The sequence below is a fragment of the Suncus etruscus genome, chromosome 12 (genome assembly GCF_024139225.1).
Source record: "Suncus etruscus isolate mSunEtr1 chromosome 12, mSunEtr1.pri.cur, whole genome shotgun sequence".
NCBI classification, from domain to species: domain Eukaryota; kingdom Metazoa; phylum Chordata; class Mammalia; order Eulipotyphla; family Soricidae; genus Suncus; species Suncus etruscus.
Genome location: NC_064859.1, coordinates 62,349,588 through 62,365,253, shown reverse-complemented (window position 1 = coordinate 62,365,253; position 15,666 = coordinate 62,349,588). Strand labels below are relative to the sequence as shown.

Here is a 15,666-nt window from a genome sequence, read left to right as displayed (position 1 = left end):
CTTTTTAAATTGTGATCCAGTTAAAATATAAGAAATGCTCAGTTTTTGACTTTATAACTTATCTCTTTTTGTGTGTGTGTGTGTGTGTGTGTGTGTGTGTCACACCCGGCAGCGCTCAGGGGCCACTCCTGGCTCTATGCTCAGAAATTGCCCCTATGGGATGCCGGGATTTGAACCACTGCCCTGCATGAAAGGCAAACATCTTACCTCCATGCTATCTCTCCAGTCCCATAACTTATCTCTTTTTATTATTTTTGACAGCGTACACTTTTATAACCCAAACACCTCTTTTTTTGTTTGTGTTTGGATCATACCTGGTAGTGCTCAGGGATTACTCCTGACTGTGCTCAAGAATCACTCCTAGCGTTGCATAGGGGACCATATGAGATGCCAGGGATTGAACATGGATCTGTTATTTGCAAGGCTAGTGTTCTATCTGCTGTACTATCTCTATAGACCTAATCCTTTCCCTTTTTTGATTTTTTTTGAGGGGGGAAGGGCACATCCTATGATGCTGAGAAGTAACTCCTAGCTCTGCACTCAGGAATTATGCTTGGCATTGCTGAGAGACCATATCCCATTGCTTGGGATACTGGGAATTGAACCCAGGTTGGCCACATACAAGGCAATTGCCCTCTCTGCTGTACTATGCTCAGGTTTCCTCTTAAGCACAAAACATTTTAATTATTTCATAAAGTCTCTTGTGGCATTTAAATTTATTTTTAATTAAAACAATTTTTATTAGCTTTGGTTTGCTATATTAGTTTATTTTAAGGGGTTATGTCTTAATTTGTAGAGTTGTCACTTTGGCAGTGATCCAGTGTTTGGAGCTATCTTCCAGAAGGCTCATTCTTCTCACCCCTCTTCCTGTACCCAAGTTATGTTGTTGTTCGTTGCCTGTTGTTTGCTTTAGTGATTCATGTTCCACATGTGATTGAGACCATCTGATAATTGTCTTTTACTTACTTGTTTGTCTTTTGTTTTTTGTGGACACACCCAGCAGTGGTCAGGGGTTACTCTTGGCTCTGCAGTAAGAAATCACTTCTGGTGGCACTAGGGGAGCTTGTATATTTATTGTCTATATGGTTCCTTGAGCTATAGGAGTGGTCCTTTCCTTTTACCAAAACACAGATTGAGTTGTGGTTAGTTAATCCTATTTGTCTTTACTTACCCTTACATTCTTTCCTTTTGGTTTCATAGGACATTACTTAAGAGATAATCTTTAACTTTTTAGTCTGTCTAAGAAGTAGGTGCTCTTCTACTTAAGACTGCCTATATCTCTCCCCTAAAATTACAATTTTTTTTTTCAAATTGAGCTGAACGTGACTTTCCTTGATATTTATCACTGGAATTTGCCATTTGATTAGCTTTTTTGATATAAGCCCTGATTTTTAAGTGTTGTGATTTTTTTTTTCATGGTTTAAGTCAAATAATGTGAAAGTGAATCTTGAGTTGTGTTTAAAAAATAATATCCTTTTATTCATAGGACTGGGAATATTTACTCAATTCAGACTACCATCAGAATGTTGAGTCTCATCTTTTGAATAGATCTTTGTGTTTGACTCCCCTGGAAGTTTCACAGATGAAAGATGAGGACTTTTCACAGAGTCTCAATTTGGATTCTTCTACACTTCTGTTCGCTCACATACCTGCAATATTTTTTGTTCTTCACCTCATCTATGAGGAACTGAAGTTAAATACTCTAATGGGAGAAGGGATTCGTTCTCTTGTTGACCTTCTTGTTCAGTTGGCAAGGTAATTATTATTTATAGATAAAAAATTGCCTGATGTTCTTAGATGACTGGATACCAGGCTTTATATGGGAACCTAGTAAATAAATTTCTGAAATCTTGATTGTTGGAAACCCTATATTCTTGATAAATCAAGAATTATTTGAAGGTCTTGAACTAAGAACCAGTAAGAACCTGGTTGCCTGTGTTGGTATTTCCAATCTTAGTTTTCAGTCTTTGACTTAGTCTATTTACAGAGTCATTCAGTAATCTGCATGACTTGCTTAGCCATTTCTTTTGATATGATCACTGGCTATACTGTGGTTAAAATTTTATTATTTCACCTGTGTGTGAGGGGAGTGTGTTGATGATAGGGGTATTGGGATAAAACTCACAATTCATATATGTAAGGCACGCACTTTTCACTGAGCTGTACTCTTGACACCTGTGTCTTATTTCTTTATTTGGTTTTGGGGCCACACAATGCTTAGGGCTTAACTCCTGGCTCTGTGTTAAGGAATCATCCTTGGTGGGCCATGGGATCCTGGGGACTGAGCCTTGTAGGCCCCATACAAGAATAGAAGAGACTGTTGTTCAGATTTTCTTTTTCATGTTTAGGTTTTCTAAATTTTAGAGTTAACTGGAGTGTGTTTTAAGTTTCTTTTTTTCCTAATGTGTTCTTTAGAGACTTAAAGTTGGAACCTTATGTAGATCATTACTACAGAGATTACCCAACACTTGTCAGATCTACTGGCCAAGTGTGTACAATTGATCAAGGTAAATGTTTGTGCTGTTTATGTAGTTTATATCTTTCATGTCTCTCCATTAGCTCTTTTACCTGGCAGATTTTAGTTTCTAGTTCTGTATCTAATTAATAATAACGTCATGTCTTCATTATGTGGGAAGATTTTCAAAATTCTTAAATGCTAAGACTTTATTTGCCTAGACCCCTGTGTTATTGAATAAGTAGCCTTTAACCCTGTGTTGCTTAAATTAGTATTAAAAACTTAGTTTCACAGTTGTATTGGTCACATTCCAGATCCTCATGCGAGTGGTGATTTCTATATTGGGCAGTACAGAAATGGAAACCATCTCTGCTGTCCTGGCCTAGAACCTGAACTAGAGGAGCTTGGTTTTTAAGTTGGAGTGAAATCCTAGCTGTCTCCTATTTTCTCACCTTTGGAATTAGGCACAAATGTCATTTAATTCTTTATGATTTGAATGCAGAATTTGCTATATTTCTTTCTGGAATGGGGTAAAAATTGCAGTGATTAAAATTTTATGCATTGTAATATGGTCAAGTTATTTATTTATTAAAGCAGAAACATGAAACTTTTTTAGAATATGTGAAAGTTATTCTGAAGTTACCGATTATCACTGTTTTAGGAGACTAAAACAATTGTGTCTTAATCTGTTCTTGCATATTTGTAAATATTTCTCTAATTTGAAAGATCAGACAGGGTTTATGCAACATCCATCATTTTTCACTACTGAGCCACCAAGTATTTACCAGTGGGTGAGTTCGTGCCTGAAGGGTGAGGGCATCACACCCTACCCTTACCTCCCTGGGATCTGTGAACGAAGCCGACTTGTAGTCTTGGTAGGTATTTGTAGTGTTGCTTTCCTTTCTGAAATGTCATTACGAATGTTCTTATTGACCTTTTAATTATTTATGCTTCTGTAAGCTTGAAGAAGCCATCACTATCACCATCATTAGTATATAGAACTGTTTTGCCTAACCCTCAGCTACCTCATGCAGTTGTGATTTTTATCAAGCTGCTCTTGGTCACAAGCAGAAGATTGGTTACTGCTGTTTGTGAGTCGACTGCATGAATATGTCACATTAGTTGATTTCCCCCGTCCCTATTGATGGTATTTGACCTGGTTTGAGTTGTATTTTTTTCAAAGTAACTGTATGACATTTTACATCTTTCACTAGCAGTTTGTAAGGGGAGATTCAGTTTCCTCGTGTCCATCTCAGTGTTTGGAATTGTCATGATTTTTATTTAATTTAATGTTTGTTTTTTGGGGGGCCAGAATACCTGGCAGTACTCAGAGCTTACTCCTGGCTCTCTACTCAAGGGTATCTCCTGATATCATATATATATATATATATATCTACTCAAGGGTATCTCCTGATATCATATATATATATATCTCCTGATATATGATATCAGGATTGAACCGCAATTTGCTGAGCACAAGGCAAGCTTCTCACTCTGGCCTTGCCATGATTTTTAATTTTTTTGATTTTTGAGTCACACCTGGCGACACTTAGGGGTTACTCCTGGCTCTATGCTCAGAAATCGCTTGTGGCAGGCTTGGGGGACCATATGGGATGCCAGGATTCGAACCACTGTCCTTCTGCATGCGAGGCAAATACCCTACTTCCATGCTAACTCTTCGGCCCATGATTTTTAATTTTTGCCATTCTAGTAAATGTATAGTGTATATTGTGGTTTTAGTATACTGTTATCTTAAAGCTAGCTATTATAATACTACATATAGGATACCTATAAGTTTATAAATAGTATTTATATTTTTATATAAAAATTTATGTATATTTGTATATAAGTATATTTGTAAAACATAGTGTTTTATTTTTATTTTTTGGAAGTTATTTTTTAGATAAGGAGTACTTTAACCAGTTTTTAAATATCTTTATTTAAAAACCATGATTAGAAACATGTTTGTAGTTGGGTTTCAGTTATATAAATAAAAGAAAAAAAGACCACCCCCCCTTCAACCACTACGACATTCCCACCACCCATGCCCTCCATCTCTCTCCTCCCCCACCTCTTGTCTGCCTTTAAGACAGGCATTTAATAAAACATAGTGTTTTAATTAAAACTGTAATGCAATATTGTTAGACATCTGACGAATGGCTAATTGCCAAAAATGTTTATGAGGATATGGATCATCTGAAAATCCAATATATTGTGTGTATGTGTTGGGAGGTTGAAAAATAGTATAGTACTTTGACAAGTTGTTTGATGAGCAGGCTTTTATAACATTAAACATATAATTCTTAGAAGAAAGCATTCTTTTGGTTCGGTATTCTCCAGTATCAAATGAAAAACATTCCCTTACTACGACCTGTATATGAATACTTACAGAAAATAGACATAAACCTAAAAACAGTTCAGATATCCATCCAGTCTATAAAAAGAGGAAATTTGGTACATCTATGTAATAGAATATTTCTGAGCAATTAGAAATTACACACTATAGGACCAGGGAGTTAATATAGCAGGTTAGATACATGGCCTTGCACGCAGCCAATCTGGTTTCAATCTCTTGCACCTCCTATGAGCTTGCTAGGAGTGATCCATGAAAAGAGAGCCTGGAGTAAGCCCTGAGCACTGCTGAATGTGGCCATAATAATTACTTTTTTAAAAAATGTTTAAATAAATGAAAAAAAAAAACCCTACTATAAGCTATGTATATATGGAAATGTGAATAAATCTTAAAGGCATGCTAAATTGCTGAAGTAACTAGAACACAGATGACTATATTATGTTATTTACATGAATTTGTAGAGTAGGTACAATAATAGTTAAAAAACTAAGTTTCTCATGTTATTAGGATTGTGACTTGAGACTCTTGGTAGTTTTGAAGATTTTCTGTATTGTGACTATGGTAGTGATCTTGTCATTGCATGAGGGTCAAAACTCAATAGTATACCTAAATGAGTGAATTTTCCTGTGTAATAAGCTCTTACTGTATCTAGGTTTATGATACATGTTAAAACTAAAGTTTTAAATAATGTCATTTAGTTGCTTTTTGTTTGTTAGTTTTTGGGGCTACAGCTACCTTTGCTCAGAGCTTACTTCTGGCTCTGTGCTCAAGAATTACTCCTGGAATTGCTCTGGGGACCATATGGGGTGCTGGGATCAAAGGTGGTTTGACTGCATGCAAAGCAAGTGTCTAGTCTGTTGTAGTGTATCTGTGGCCCTAAATGTTACTTAGTTTTAATGCTGACAGCTTTGAGCAAAACAATGTATATTACTCAAGGACTTGCTGAGCACCGTCATCTCTATGCCTTTTTAAAGCAATGTCCTTTCTCCTTTCGCAGAGCATTGCACTCTACATCCTGGGTGACGAGAGCTCTGTGTCTGAGGAATCCTCACAATATTTACACAGAGTGACTATCGGTAAGTCAGTGTACTGTCATTTAGAAATGTCACTATCAGAGTTGAGGGAAGCAGAATTATTTTCTTGGTTTTTATTGGAGGCATCTGGTTTACTGTGGCAACTCATTTTAGAGTGATTGACTTCTCTTCTAGTCTCCAGTCTGCACTGAATTTCAAAGGCTATAGTGTCTTAGTGCTGTATTTTTTTTTTTTTTTTCGGTTTTTGGGCCACACCCGGCAGTGCTCAGGGGTCATTCCTGGCTGTCTGCTCAGAAATAGCTCCTGGCAGGCACAGGGGACCATCTGGGACACCGGGATTCGAACCAACCACCTTTGGTCCTGGATCGGCTGCTTGCAAGGCAAACGCCGCTGTGCTATCTCTCCGGGCCCAGTACTGTATTTTTGTGAAGGCTAAAGTGTTCTTTTAGCCTCAGTGAAGTGATTGTGCTTTATTTTTTTAATTTTATTTGAAGACAAAGATGTAAAGAAAGGACAAGGTGAAGTTACAGTGGGAAGGCAATCACTCATAAACAGAATTCTCAAAAGAAATCCCCTTGCTGACACCTTAATTTTGAATTTTCAGCCAAAAAAGCATTAAGAAAAATAAAACAAAATACATGCACAATTACTTTGTCCCTCAAGTGCCTAGATTGTAGTACATTATAATATTTCTTAGCAGTACACAAAGCGATCTTTGTGTCTTTCTGGTCTTTCTTTAGGGGTAAGGTTTCCTTGTATTTAGGCCAAGGCTTTTCCTTTCCACGTCCCCTATATTTTGCTGGGCCTATGCAAACAATTGCCACTCTAACACCATCTTTCTGTGCTCCTTTGACTCATCCGTAAGGAAATAATGTAATATGATCAACTGTGTCAACCATACTATAGCCTTTAATGTTAAAGGAGTTACGTAAATTTTGTGGCTTTAGATTGCTTTAGAGTGATTGTGCTTTTTAATCAGCCAGATTACTGCTTAAACTTCTTTTCTTCAGATTGTTAATAAATTTTAATTTTCAAATGGTACCCTCATGTTATGTGTTTTCTCTACCAGGATAAGAATCCAAATAAAATGTAATTTTGTTGCCTTTTAGCTCCCCCAAAGCTACAAGCTGAACAAGAGGAAAATAGGTAACTTTTATTCAGATTGTGTGTTGTTTTTATTTTAATTTGTTTTATTTAAACACCATGATTACAAAATTGTTCACTGTTGGGTTTCATTCATACCATCCTTCTTCACCATTACATCCTTCCCCATCAGCAATGTCTCCCATGCCTTGCTCCTGTTTCTCTTTGTCCCTCTCTCCCCCTTCTCTTCCTTTTTCACTCTCTTCCTCTCCCCCTCTTCTCCCTCTCTCCCTTTCTCTTCCCCCCCCCTTTTTTTGAATTTTGGACCACACCCAGCAATACTGGGGCTACTCCCAGCTCTTCACTCAGAAATTGCTCCTGCAGGCTCAGGAGACATGCCAGGAATTGAACCTAGGTCCCTCCTGGGTTGACTGTGTGCAAGACAAATGCACTACTGCTGTACCATCGCTCTGGTCCCTCTCTTTCCTTCTTGACACTGGTTTGCACTACAGTATTGTTAATGGAGGGAACCTTTCTTGTTATTTTCTTTAAGATCGTGTTTTTCAAAAGTTAAAAAATATAGGGGGAGAAAGAATTATAAGATAAAAAACAGTTTTGTGCTTTATTTTCTTACTTATCTTCTTTTTTATATTTTCTTCTCCAGCTTTATTTTTAGGCATTCTACATCAGTTTCGAGTTTAGCTGAAAAATTAGTTGTCTGGATGACCGATGTAGGTAAGGCAGGCTTGCTTGTTTTCACTTGTCTGAATTGCCAGGAGAAACGCCTGCTTTCTCTGGATGTGTCCTTTCTAATGAGGCAGGCCCTAGAGCAAGCAGAACTGGTAGGCTTGAGAGACCCCGGCTCTCATTTCAGGAAAGTACAAAAATCACTCCTGGCAGTGCTTGCAAACTATATGGTATGCCGGGGATCGAACCCAGGTTGGCCAGATGCAAGGCAAACACTTTACCTGCTGTACTGTTGCTCTGGCTCTGGGTTCCTAGAGCTTTTTTTTGGGGGGGGGGTGGTGGTCACACCTGAGTCAGTACTCAGGGGTTACTCCTGGCTCTATGCTCAGAAATCACTCCTGGCAGGCTAGGGGGACCATATGGGATGCCGGGATTCAAACCACCATCCTTCTGCATTCAAGATAAACGCCCTACCTCCATGCTATCTCTACCCTCCTCCAGCCCTTTTGGGTCACACCTGGCAGCGAGGGTTCCTAGTTTTAAACTAAAAATCCTAAAGGATTTCTACCCCATATAAATTAAAAAGAAGCAAAATTTAAAAGTATTAACTGACAATGGGAAAAAATAAGATGAGAGTTGAAGAAATTAAGGTGATAGTATGCATATAGCTGGCCTTGTGTTAATCCCTGAGATCACATGCTCCCCTGTAGCCCTGGGGGCTTCTGGCATAACACTGGGGTAAGAGCCAGCACTGTAGCCTCAAGTCCTAGTCCTGAACTGCTGATTCTGCTGGCTGAGAATTTTGGAAGGACCCCAGGCTTCCCTGAGTATTGCTTGGGAGGTGGTTCTCCCTATCTCCCAAAAGTGGGATGAAGATAACAGTTTTATTAGAAAATAATGCTTTAATGATATCAAATGGTATCTCAGAAATCTTATTTAAAGACTTATTTCAATGACATGTTTTTTTTTTTTTTGGTGGGGGGGGGTCACACCCGGCAGCGCTGAGGGGTTGGTTACTCCTGGCTCTATGCTTAGAAATTGCTCCTGGCAGGCTCAGGGGACCATATGGGATGCTGGGATTCGAACCACTGTCCTTTTGCATGCAAGGCAAATGCTTTACCTCCATGTTATCTCTGGCCCCCTAAATGAGAGCTTTTTTTTTTTTTTTTTACTTATTTCTTGGGGGTATGTTTTCTTAAAATTTTGGTAACTGTCATATACTACACATATATACTGTCATATACTATAAATAAGATACCTATGCTGAAAAACAGTTGGTGAATTCTATATTTGTATAGCACCAAAAATTCAGGAGTTGGCAACATAGTATAGGATTTAAGGCTCTTGCTTTGCATGTAGCCAACCATTGCCCCCTAGTCAGTCCCCAGCACTACATTTGGTCTCCTGAATTCTACCAATTATGATCCCAGAGTGCAGAGTCAGGAGTAATCCATAAGCCAGGGAGTAATCAGGCTAGGGACAAGTATAAATTAACTTGTTTCTTTTTTTCCTTTCTTTTATTTATAAGGTTTTACTCTGAGAGACTTGGAAACTCTTCCATTTGGAATTGCTCTTCCCATCAGAGATGCGATTTATCACTGCCGTGAACAGCCTGCTTCAGACTGGCCAGAAGCGGTCTGTCTCTTGATTGGACGTCAGGATCTTTCCAAGCAGGCCTGTGAAGGAAACTTACCCAAAGGAAAATCAGTGAGTATTAACAGAAAGTTGGAGATTCAGTTTTAGCTTCTATGATATTTTAAAAAGAACTGAATTTTATTCTTTTCTTTTTATTCTTTAGTTTTCATTGAGTACTCTTCCTATTGTATTATATCACTGGCTCATGTCTCTCCGAAAGTTTATAGTGTGGGAGTGGGAATGAGCACGCCCAGCACTGCTTTGAGATGACCTGGCACAGTGCTTAGGAGACCATGTAATGCTAGGGAACTTGGGTTCATCAGATTGTCTTTTTGGGCGATGGAGATTGTTGGCCATAACTGGCACTGCTCAGGGACTGTTCCTGGCACTGTGTTCAGGACTGTTTTGGTGGTACTCTGGGGGATCATACATAGTCAGTTAATTGAACTGGGGCCAGGGGGTGGCCACATGCAAGGTAAATGCATCCCTTCATATTGTCTCTTCACCCCTTCCCCATTTCTGTTGTATGGCAGCTGTGGCAGATGTGGTAGGCCACAAGGATACACTAGTGCTCCTCTTGTTTGAGGCCAGTAGGGTCTATCAAAGTGGTTAGGGTAGGTGGGGAAGTGCACGTGCTACTCATGTGCTCTTCTCTTCTAGCATATTGTGCTCCCAAAAATACTCCATAGCATTGTAGTAATTTAGAGTGGCCGGTGGGCCCTCCCAAATAATTATTATTTTTTTTTTTTGGGCCACACCCGGCCGTGCTCAGGGGTTACTCCTGGCTGTCTGCTCAGAAATAGCTCCTGGCAGGCACGGGGGACCATATGGGACACCGGGATTCGAACCAACCACCTTTGGTCCTGGATCGGCTGCTTGCAAGGCAAACACCGCTGTGCTATCTCTCCGGGCCCCCTTCCAAATAAGTAATCGAAGGGTCCCCATAGCTTACCATAGAGAGTGATGAGTGTAGTTAGAGAAATAATTACACTAACAACTACCATGACAGTGTTAATGAGAGAATTAGAAAGCCTGCTTTAGGGGCCGGAGCAGTGGTGCAAGCTGTAAGGTATCTACTTTGCCCACTCTAGCCTAGAATGGACCGCAGTTTGATATCTTTGCATCCTCTGTGGTCCCCAAACCCAGGAGCGATTTATGAGCACATAGCCAGGAGTGACCTCTGAGCATCACAGGTGTGGTCCAAAGAAAAAAAAAAAGACTCAAATAAGGGTGGGTGTAAAGGGGAGGAGGTAGATGGGAGGAATTGGTGGTGGGAAGGTTGTACTGGTGAAGCGGGGTGTTCTTTTTTTTTTTTTTTTTTTTTTTTTGGTTTTTCTGGCCACATCCATTTGATGCTCAGGGGTTACTCCTGGCTAAGCACTCAGAAATTGCCCAGGCTTGGGGGGACCATATAAGACGCCGGGGGATAGAACCGCGGTCACGATCTTTCCTTGGCTAGCGCGTGCAAGGCAGACACCTTACCTATAGTGCCACCTCGCCGGCCCTTGGGTGTTCTTTTTTATAACAGAAACCCAACTACAAACATGTTTTGTAATTATGCTGCTTAAAATACATATATTATTTAAAAAAATAAAACTTTAGCATTTCAACTAGGAGGTAACCAATCTTATATTAAAGATATTTAAGGGGGCCAGAGAGATAACATGGAGGTAGGGCATTTGCCTTGCATGCAGAAGGACGATGGTTAGAATCCCAGCATCCCATATGGTTCCCCGAGCCTGCCAGGAGCAATTTCTGAGTGTAGAACCAGGAGTAACCCATGAGTGCAGCCAGGTATGACCCTAAATAAATAAATAAATAAATAAATAAATAAATAAATAAATAAATAAATAAAATAAAGATATTTAAGACTGAGAGAAAGAGAGGTTTTGTGCTATTTGCAAATGTATTGAAGTCTGAATGATTGGGAAGGGGAATTTTTGAGGATTGACTGATAAGGAAGTTAACTTTTGCAGGGGCGTTGCACCAAACCAGGTGGCACTTAGGGGTTACTCCTGGTGCTGCATTCAGAAATCACTCCTGGCAATTTCTGGGGACCATATGGAATGCCAGGGATCGAACTTGGATTGGTCACATGCAAGGCAAACATCCTACCTGCTGTGTATTGCTCGATCCTGGAATTTAACTTTTTAACTTGTAACATTTAGTTCCTTTTATTTTTTTAATTTTTTTTTTAAATTTAAGTGCCAGGATTACATACATGATTGTAGTTGGGTTTCAGTCATAAAAAGAAAACCCTTCACCAGTGCAACATTTCCACTACTAATGCCTCCTTCCCCATTCCTTCCTGTATTCGAGACAGGCATTCTACTTCTTTCACTCATTAACATTGCCATGATAGTGTAGTCATCTCCCTAATTACACTCTCCACTCTTTGTGGTAATCTTCACATCTAGATATGGTCTTTCCAGTCCTTATCTCTGTTGTCTCTGAGCATTATTATAATAAAGTCTTCTGTTTTTCTTAAAATTTATAGATGAATGAGACTATTCTATGTCTCTCTTTCCCTTTGACTTAATTTCACTCAGCATAATAGATTCCATGTACATACGTGTATAGGAAAATTTCATGACTTCACGACTTCATCTCTCTTGATAGCTGCATAATATTCCATTGTCTATATGTACCACAGTTTCTTTAGCTATTCATCTGTTGAACAGCATCTTGGTTGTTTCCAGAGTCTGGCTATAAATAGTGCTGCAATGAATATAGGTGTGAGGAAGGGATTTTTGAATTGTATTCTTGTGTTCCTAGAGTATATTCCTAGGAGTGGTAAATCTGTATCATATAGGAGCTCAATTTCCAGTTTTTTGAGGAATCTCCATATTGTTTTTCATAAAGGCTGGACAAGGCAGCATTCCCACTAGCAGTGAATGAGAGTTCCTTTCTCTCCACATCCTGCCAGCATTGATAATTCTTACTCTTTGTGATGTGTGCCAGTCTCTGTGGCGTGAGATGGTACCTCATAGTTATTTTGATTTGCATCTCCCTGATGATTAGTGATGTGGAGCATTTTTTCATGTGCCCTTTGGCCATTTGTATTTCTTTGAGGAAGTGTCTGTTCATTACTTCTCCTCAATTTTTAATCGAGTTAGGTGATTTTTTTCTTGTTAAGTTCTGTCATACCTTGTATATTTTCCATATTAGCCCCTTATCTGAATGGTATTGGGTGAATAATTTCTCCCATTTTGTGGGTGGCTTTTGTATCCTCAGCACTATTTCCTTTGAGTTGCAGAAGCTTCTCAGCTTAATATAGTCCCATCTGTTTATCTCTGCTTCCACTTGTTTGGAGAGTGCTGTTACTTCCTTGAAAATCTCGTTGGTCTCAATGTTGTGGAGTGTTTTACCTACGTGTTGTTCTATATACCTTATGGTTTCGAGACTGATATCAAGGTCTTTAATCCATTTGGATTTGAGCTTTGTGCATGGTGTTAGATGGAGATGTCTGAGTTCGCTTTTTTGCATGTGGCTGAACAGTTGTGCCAACACCACTTGTTGAAGAGGTTTTCATTGCTTCATTTTGCATTTCTTGCCCCTTTATCAAAAATTAATTGATTGTATGCCTGGGAAACATTCTCTAAATACTTGTCTATTCCATTGATCTGAGGCTCTCTTTTATTCCAATACCATGCTGTTTTAATGACTATAGCAGTTTAAAGTTATGCAGTTTAAAGTTAGGGAAAGTGATGTCTCATGTGCCTTTTCCCAAGGGTTACTCTAGCTATTCGATGTTTATTGTTGCAAATGAATGTCAGGATTGTTTGTTCCACTTCTTTGAAGAATGTCATGAGTATCTTTAGAGGGGTTGCATTAAATCTGTACAATGCTTTGGTGAGCATTGCCATTTTAATGATGTTAATCCTACCAATCCATGAGCAGGGTGTCTCCATTTTCGTGAGTCCTCTTTTATTTCTTGAAGCAGGGTTTTGTAGTTTTCTTTGTATAGGTCCTTCACCTCTTAAGTTGACTCCAAGGTATTTGAGTTTGTGTGACAGTAATGTGAACGAGATACTTTTTTTAATGTCATTTTCTTCTCTATCATTATTGGTGTACAAGAAGGCCATTGATTTTTGCAGGCTAATTTTGTAGCCTGCCACTTTTGCTATATGAATCTATCGTTTCTAGAAACTTTGGTTATCTTTAGGGTAGTCTAAATATAGTAGGTTATTTGCAAACAGTAGGAGCTTTGTTTCTTTCTTTCCTATCTTGATGCCCTTGATATCTTTTTCTAGCCTAATTTTTATGGCAAGAACTTCCAGCAGGATGTTGAATATTAGTGGTGAGATAGGGCAGCCTTGTCTTGTACCAGATTTTAGAGGAAAGGCTTTTAGTTTTTCTCTATTGAAAATAATATTTGCCATTGGCTTGTGGTGGATATTCTTTTTTTTTTTTTGGTTTTTGGGCCACACCCTGTGACGCTCAGGGGTTACTCCTGGCTATGTGCTCAGAAGTCGCTCCTGGCTTGGGGGACCATATGGGACGCCGGGGGATCGAACCGCGGTCCTGTCCAAGGCTAGCACAGGTAAGGCAGGCACCTTACCTCTTGCGCCACCGCCCGGCCCCTAGGATATTCTTGACTATAGTGAGCAAAGGTCCTTCCATTCCCATTTTGAGAGTTTTTATCAAGAATGGGTGTTAGACCTTATCGAATGCTTTCTCTGCATCTGTTGATATGATCATATGGTTATTTTTCGTTTGATATGGTGTATTAAGTTAATTTTTTAATGTGTGTTAAACCGTCCTTGCATTCCTAGAATGAAACCTACTTGGTTGTGGTGTATGACTTTCTTGATGACGTGTTGGTTCCTATTAGCTAGAATTTTGTTGAGGTTCTTTGCATCTGTGTTCATCAGGGATATTGGTCTGTAGTTCCCTTCTAATTTCAGTGCCTTGTGATCTGAGCAGGTAGTCTGTACAATTTCTATCCTCTTGACTTTATGCAGTTATGTTTTATAGTCCAGCATGTGGTCTATTCTGGAGAATATCCCATATGCATTAGAGAAGAATGTGTATCCAGTTTTCTGGGCATGGAGTGCCCTATATATATCTACTAGTCTGTGTGGAGTGAGATGGGATTAAGTTCACTTTGGTTTTCCTCTGCTGTCTCATCCAGGAAATCAGGAAGCCCATTTAGTTCCTTTTAAATTCCTTCTTTTAATTTTGATAGGATTAGAATACTAAAGTAAAAACTAACCTTGTGATTCTATTTAAAATATCAAATTGTGGGGCCAGAGAGATAGCATGGAGGTAAGGTGTTTGCCTTGAGTGCAGAAGAATGGTGATTTGAATCCTGGCATCCCATATGGTCCCCTGAGCCTGCCAGGAGTGATTTCTGAGCATAGAGCCAGGAGGAACCCCTTAGCACTACTGGGTATGACCCCAAAAAACCAATAAATAAATAAATAAAGTTACTTTAAAAAAAAACAACAAAAAACCAAATCGTGGTGCTGAAATCATAGTACAGTTGATAGAGTGCTTGCTTTGAATATGGCCTACCTGGGTTTGATCCCCTAAATCTCATTGGCTCTCTCAGTAGTTCTGAGTGACCCCTGAGCATAGAGCCAGGAGTAAGCCCTGAATACTACCAAGTGTGGCCCAGAAACAAACCAAAAACACGCAAAAACAAACAAACAAAAAAAATCCTGAACTCTAAAAAATGGAACTAAATGTTAAAAATGTGTTGTTTTTGGCTGGAGGAGGTATCTTAGGGGTCAGGGACACATACAGGGTTCTCTGAGTATGATCCCTGTGGTCTCTAAGCACAGCTAGGGTATCTTTGGTGGCCCCAGCAATTTTGGGTCCTACCATTGATTAGGAGTTAAGAATCATTGGATTGGTCTTCTGAACACAGCTTGGGAATCCCTCTCTCCCTCCTCACAAAGTATCGTTTAACTTCCTCAACTCTGTTATATGAACCCAGTTTTTCTAACGAATATGTTAATTGAAGACAATAGGTAAATTAGTATGAGTTCTTTAGAAATTGTACAGTTAATATTCTACCCACAGTAATTTAGTTCCTTTTTAAAATGCTTAGGATATAATAGACTTTTTTTTTGACTATACATGTGGGTGCTAAGGAGTTGTTCCTTGCTCTGCTCAGGAGTGACCACTGGATCCAGGGGATCAGATGTAGTGCCAGGGATCAAATGAATCAGCTGCATCCAAGCCATGTGCCTTATTTCCTGTAGCATCACTCTGTCTCAACTGAATAGATTTTTACCATTTAAAATGTTCTTCTCAGTGGGATCAACTTTTTTGCCTTGGATAAAGATTTTAGTCAGAATCCCATTAACTGTTGAGACACTGGTTTGTAATACAGTTGGTCTCTATTGTTAAAAGCATGCATACCATCTTTTGTAGTGTAACACTCAATAGTGCCTTTTGACAGGGTTACAGAC

At 39.2% G+C, this 15,666-nt stretch overlaps 1 protein-coding gene across 1 annotated transcript in view; it reads left to right on the top strand.

Moving 5' to 3' along the window:
• ANAPC1 (anaphase promoting complex subunit 1) overlaps window positions 1-15,666 on the top strand; it is an 86,596-nt gene that overhangs the window by 35,540 nt on the left and 35,390 nt on the right. The window contains 7 exon segments of the mRNA XM_049784457.1: window positions 1,487-1,755; window positions 2,416-2,507; window positions 3,182-3,330; window positions 5,806-5,884; window positions 6,952-6,988; window positions 7,590-7,660; window positions 9,141-9,319. Of these exon segments, the coding sequence (XP_049640414.1) occupies window positions 1,487-1,755; window positions 2,416-2,507; window positions 3,182-3,330; window positions 5,806-5,884; window positions 6,952-6,988; window positions 7,590-7,660; window positions 9,141-9,319 (876 nt within the window).